This window comes from Nuphar pumila, chromosome 2 (genome assembly GCF_984573655.1).
Source record: "Nuphar pumila chromosome 2, dmNupPumi1.hap1.1, whole genome shotgun sequence".
Lineage (NCBI taxonomy): Eukaryota > Viridiplantae > Streptophyta > Magnoliopsida > Nymphaeales > Nymphaeaceae > Nuphar > Nuphar pumila.
In genome coordinates this window covers 99687631-99694505 of record NC_143250.1, presented here as the reverse complement: position 1 = coordinate 99694505, position 6875 = coordinate 99687631, and the positions used below count along the sequence as shown (strand labels likewise).

The 6875-nt window shown below is 38.6% G+C and overlaps 1 protein-coding gene across 1 annotated transcript in view; it reads right to left on the bottom strand.

Annotated features, from left to right (window-relative positions):
* Positions 1-604: 604 nt before the first annotated feature.
* Positions 605-6875, bottom strand: part of LOC149846366 (uncharacterized) — a 29857-nt gene continuing 23586 nt past the window's right edge. The window contains exon 7 of the mRNA XM_089997962.1: positions 605-1236. Coding sequence (XP_089854088.1) covers positions 1012-1236 — 225 coding nt within the window. The 3' untranslated portion in view covers positions 605-1011. The remainder of the gene's footprint in view (positions 1237-6875) is intronic.

Below are 6875 nucleotides of genomic sequence, written 5' to 3'. Positions count from 1 at the left end.
ATTATCTAATCTCACAGGGAGACTGATCAAAGTGGAATGATGACTGCTTGTAAAGGTGCGGTGAAAAGGGCCTATCTTAACTACACCAACTAACCCTCTAACAATACTCACCTGCATCAAACCATTACTATCCTGCACAGACATTTTAGCATATGAAAGGATGAATTTTGGTTCTTTTTAGCTTTCTATAAAATGCCAACATGATATATCTTTTACAAGAGTCTTTTAACCTTCTATTTAGATGCCCATATCCAATCATGTATTTTATTCATTAGCACCATGGAATTTTCTCTCAAAAGAAAATACAGAAATTATGTTACCATGTTATTTTTGCAACCGAGTTGCAACATTTTTCTCAAAACTAAACCTGTAGATTAAGTACAGCAGGGTATTCTTGATAACAAATTCCTATAAGGCTATAAACTTGTACTGCAAAAAGTAGCCTACTAAGATCTAAAGTTTAATAGAATTCTTCTCCGCTCTATTTAGCAAGAATACATGACAACTTAATACAGTATACCAATTCTTTTATAACCAACAAAGTTCTTACTGCTATTCAACATACAAAATTGCATCCATTACTCTAGTACAAAGGCACATATAATGAAAATGTGTAAAAAAAGAGTTATTTTTAACATCTCTAACTCAAATACAAAAAACTGATACTTTAGTGACCTTAAACATTAAAAATTTGAGACCAAGATGAGCAAATTAATTCAAATATCCCGGTCATGTTTCAGCAACTAACCTAAAGTCGGACATGTTAAGCTTCCTTAAAAGGCCGATAGTCTTGATGAGTGAAATGAAATGTCATCATACGCCAGTAGCCAACAGTAACTAAATATCATGCAGACGATGGCTATCACAAAGTGCAAAGCATAGTTGACAGCCAAATAAGCAAGCAATCGAGCCAACACATGCCGATTTGAAACAACAGAAACTGCAATTTTGCATGTTCATAAATATAGTGTGTATAATATAAATAGCATCAGGCATCCCTTCCTACTGCTATCAAATTTTAAGAGCAGCCCTTGCCATTGCTAGAGCTCCATCATAAGTCACGTTTCCACCAATGAAGCCACTCATATGGACGAAAACACACCCAGGAATGCCTGATTCCTTTGAAAGCTCAGCATCTCTTAAACCTCTCCAAGGAGATGGGAGAGGCTTTCGGCTCTCAAATTTATCGGGAGAAATAGCCACTGCTTGCACTCTCCAATGTTTGCTCCTGTCATCCTTCAATTTGACATAGTAAAAAATGGGCATTACTTGTAGTTTGTAAGCATTCTCAAAGCTCTGATAATGGGAGACAAGAAACACAAGCAAGTAGATTATCAATAGGCTATAATTCTGGGAAAAAACGTTTCAACCCGAACAGTAAGATCTTAAAAACCATGCACATTAACAATTAGAAATAGAGATTAAAAGCAAAATGAATCACAATAAAGAACACCGTTTTCTTGGCTATGAGAAAGCATGAATGCATGCATTCTTAGAAACACATAGTTGAAGAAAATGGAAAGCAGCCATACTTGGGGAACCATTAACATCTGAGGGATATGTTTACACTCTGATTAAAACTGTTATTTCTATTAGCACCAAAACACGTGTTGGAAAAAGGAGCACTCTCATGGGATTTCTCTCTTATGTAGTTCCACATTTTAGAAACTACAAGTATTATTTCAGTTCAATAACCACCCCAAGTGCTATTTTAACCCAGGGCTCTGACACCTCGGTTATTTTATTTAAAATGCATCAATCTGTAATATTAGTGTCGTGTCCAACCTCGTTGATAAACATAAGCACAATGTCCTTCAGCTATGCAGCTTATGAGATAGGTGGTCAACAACTGTAATGAAATGGTAGGCTCCACGAATGCACTTGAATCTACTCAAAAGGAAGTATCTAAAAGATACTTTAGACAAGACCCATAAAAGGGTATAAATGGAAAAGCATAAAAATAAATAACACTTTATTTATGAGAGAAAAATGCTTAAAAAGCATTTAGAGAAATGAATTACACAAGGGGATGCACCCTTATTTATACAAGAGTATTAAGGAGAGCTCATAAGGAGCTCTCCCTTTCTAGCTGTTGGAACTAGTCCAACGGCTAGAATTCTAGCCGTTGGACTAGTTCCTGTTAAAATATATATATATATATATATATATATACATATACATATACTTATATATATATACATTCGTATATATATAAGTATATGTATACATATATGTATATATATACATATTTTATTCTATTGAAATACCCGATAGGGGTATTCTTGTAATTCAGTCAATGTACCTTTTTATTTTTCTTTTTTATCTTTTTTCTTTTTTCTTTTTCCTTTTTTTGTTTTTTATTTTCTTTCTTTAGGATGACCACAAGGGGCCCCACTCTTGTAGTCGTTGGGGCCCCAACGGTCAGATTTCTGACCGTTGGAGCTCCCAACGACTACAAGGGAGCCCCCTTGTAGTCTCTTCTTTAGTGCCTCCCTCCTCTATAAATAGAGGAGGTGTTCTCCTTCTTATGTATGGGTTTTATACCCCTCTCTTCCTTTCTTCAATAATATCCAACTTATGACTTTAAGTCATTTTCATATTTGAGAGTTTTTGTGTGTGCACATTCCGTGTTTGTGTTCTTGGCTCTAGTGGTCACTCTTAAAGAGTGACACTTGCTCTATTGGTGCTTCCGCCTCTTTTCATTACAGTTCCAACAGCTAGAAAGTTGGTTAAGTTCCAACCGAAACTTGATCAAACTAGATGTATCGAGTTCTAATAGAACTAGATACCAAAAACAAAAAGAAAGATTACAAAAAAATAAAAAAGTATAAATACAAAAATATATAATAATAATATAATAATATTATTATTAAATCTTATTATTATATATGTGTTGTTTACATTTTAACACTCCCCCTCAAACTTATGGTACAATGAGCGAAAGTTTGTCTAAGAGAAAGTGAAATCTGGGAGCCGCGAGAGGCTTGGTGAAGAAGTCTGCTAATTGGTATTCTGACGTCAGATATGGTAGATCAATGGTTTCATGCAAGTACTCCTCTCTGACATAGTGACAATCCATGTCAATATGTTTGGTGCACTCATGGAAAGTCCGATTGCTTGCGATATAGATTGCACTCTTGTTGTCACAACACATTTGTGAGGCCTGTGTTTCAGCTCCTATATCAACGAGCAGTCGCCTGAGCCAAACAACTTTCATTGTGGTGGTTGCCATGGCTCTATATTCAGCTTCAGTGGAGGAAAGAAAAACCTTCTCTTGCTTCTTGCACCTCCATGATATTAGAGATTCACTTAAAAATACACAGAAACTAGTAGTTGAGTGCCTATTATTAGGATCACCTCCTCAGTCAGCATCAGTATAAGAAATTAAATCTAATGGTAGGGGTGGCAATTTCTGACACGACCCGTCAACCCGGCCCGCCAACCCGCCTCTTAGGCGGGTTCGGGTTGGGCTTAAGCCAACCCGTTTAATAAACGGGTCGACCCGCGTAACCCGTTTATTAAACAGGTCGGGTTGGGGGTATGCCAACCCGCCAACCTGACTGACCCGTTTAATAAACGGGTTAGGCGGGTGGGTCAACCCGCCAACCCGTCTGCACGACCCGTCAACCCGACCTGCCAACCCGATCCGTCAACCCGCCAACCCGACCCACGAACCTGAAAACCTGTTTACCCGACCCAACCCATTTATTAAATGGGTTGGCGGGTCGTGTCGGGTTACCTGTTTATTAAACGGGTCGGGTTCGTGTTTGCCACAGCCGACCCATTTAATAAACGGTTCGGGTTGAGGTATGCTGACACACCAACCCGCCAACCCGACCCGATAGCCACCCCTATCTAATGGTGACGATGCAGACAAGAAGAGTCCTCGTGAAAGAGAACTTTTTAAATATCTAATAATACGTAAAACCGCTCCCATGTGAGCAAAAGTAGGAACATGTTGAAATTGGCTAGCTGTGTGTACAACATGTGCTATGTCTGGCCGAGTGACGGAGAGATAGGAAAGTGCTCTAACAAGTTGTCTGAACTGAGTGAGATCATCAAGACACTCTCCATCATCAATTTTCATTTTAACATTGACCACTTCTGGAGTGTTCACCTTCTTATCATCTGTAATGCCAGACCTGAAAACAATATCAAAAGCAAATTTAGATTGAGATATCAAATACCCACGAGGGGAATAAACAACTTTTATTCTTAAAAAGTATCTCAATAATCCTAAATCAGACATTTCAAAATGAGTTTTAAGAAGAGTTTTGATATTGGTAACTCCTTGTTTGTCGCCTCCAGTGATGATCATATCATCCACATAAAGAAGAAGGATGATGATACCTGCATCAGATTACTTAATAAACAAGGCAGTGTCAGTCAAACAAGAATGAAATCCAATATCATTCATAACATGACTAAATCTGTCATACCAGGCTTTTGGTGCTTGTTTGAGGTCATAAAGGGCCTTCTCAAGACGAAATATTTTACCCTTAGGAATAATAATACCAGGCGGAGCTTCCATGTAGACTGTTTCAACAAGACTCTCATTTAAGAAAGCATTTTTGACATCCATTTGAAATATAGGACATTTTTTAATAGAAGCCAAGTAATTAAAGTTCTAACAATGGTCATATGGCCCACAATGGCAAAGGTTTCTTCGTAGTCAATGCCATACTCTTGAGCATAACCTTTGGCTACGAGTCGTGCCTTATATATTTCTAGGGTCCCATCACTTTTGGTTTTGACTTTATAGACCCATTTATTAGAATATGGATCGGATATGGATCTAATAGAGGATCCATATCACGTGTATGTTTATGTAATATGTATTATTAATGCAGGGCAATTTTATCCATGTAAAAGAAGTTGTAACCCTATTAAACTTAATAGTGTTTTAGTGCAACCAATAAAGATTAGAGTGGTTGTCGATTCCCAACAAGCACCCGAGTTCTCTTTCTCCTCCTCATTTCTCGATTCTAACAACAGTTTTATCATGGTATCAAAGCAACGTCAACTCTGGGCATAAAAGGGCCTTCATCGAAAACATGGAAAGCTACGTCTTCCTCCTTCTCGTCATCAGTTATAAGTATCGCAGTTCCTTCTTGTCTCACGCAAAGGCTTCACGCAACTTCCCTTCTCGTCATCACACGACTTCCCTTCTCGTCATCAGGTTTTATTCCTCTTGTCTCACGCGACTTCTGGTCACAAAAAAAAACTCGTCTGGTCACATGAGTTTTTTTTTGTTTTATTCCATGCAACCTATTCTGGTCACATGAACACCATCTGATCACGTCACCTGCGTGTTTTCCCTGTTTCACGCCTTCTTTCCTCATACGAGTTTCCTCATCTTCCATCTGATCAGCTTTTGCATGCAGAAGCCGAGTCCCTGCACCCTTCTTCACATGTTTTCCCCTACTCCAGATCTGCTTGAATCAAATCAGTTTTTTTTTATCTGTCATTGTCTGTGTTTCTTCATCCGATTGAGTCAGATCTGTTGTGCACCCTACACAGATCTGCTGTCGTAAAGCTGTTTTCTCTCACTTGATTCTTCAAAATTCTGTCGTGAGTCATGACATAATTTTCTTTGTGTGCCGAGTCCTGCTGTAAATATGTTTTCTGTCATAAGTCTGCATATAGATAGTTCAGTCAACTCGGGGCTTTCCTCCAATTTTCTTGGGCAGCTAGTTTCTGAAAAATTGAATATCAACAATTATTTGACTTGTAAACGTCAGATTACTCCTTTCATCCGAAGCCAAGATCTTTCAGGTCACTTGGATGGCTCCACTCCAACACCTCAAGAATTTATCACACAAGAAGAAAAAGAGGATGGAAGTTTACCAAACATTATTCGTAATCTTACCTTTGTTACTTGGATGAAGCACGATCAAGCTCTCGGCGAGTACATCACTTCCACATTGTCACAAGAAGTATTAGTTTCTATCCCTAATGATTGTACAGCTAAAGAATTATGGGAGACCCTAGCTCAGACTTATTCTCAGATATCAGAGGCTAAGGTGTTATTTCTCAAGCATGAATTTCAGCTTTTGAGAAAAAAGACAATGACCATTATTGAATTCTTAAATCAAGTCAAAAGCATCACAGATCAATTAGCCATTGTTGGATATCTAGTGTCAGATAAAGAAAAAGTGCAGCAGACACTGAATGCCCTGGGATCAGAGTATCATGTTCTTGTGACTTCCTTATTGTGCTTGCTTATGTTACCTAGTTTTGAAGATTTGTGTGTTAAACTGATCCAGCATGAGATGTCCTTGAAAAGCATTTTTGATGCTTCAGCAGGGCAATCATCTATGCATGATGTTCTTGCCACAGGGATGACTGCTAATCGTACACGAGGAGGGCGTGGCAGGGGAGCACAAATCCAGAGTGGATGTGGGTTGCTACCTACACCAAATGTCACTCCCAGCCTGTCAAGGAATGTTCCCACGTGCTACCAGTGCAACAAACGTGGCCACATCAAAGTCAACTGTTGGTTCAATCCTCAAAATCGCAATAGAATACAAAGCAATAGAAATGTTGCTACATCAGGATCTGCGGGTACCTTTCGCGTCAATGATGATGCTAAGGATCTTCTCTTGTCTGCTATGGCTAACTTGAACCTGAAACAGAATGATGATGGAATATGGTATGTAGATTTTGGGGCAGTAGCTCACGTCACTGGCAATGCAGGTAAGTTCTCTACCTTGACTCCCTATTTTGGGTAAATCTAATATTGTAACTGGAGATGGGACTCACCACCCTATTTCAAACGTAGGCAACGTCTTCATTCCTTTGTCTGAATCTTTATCCATTCCTTTATCTGATGTTGTCCATGCACCAAATATAAAGAAAAATATTGTCTTTGTTTC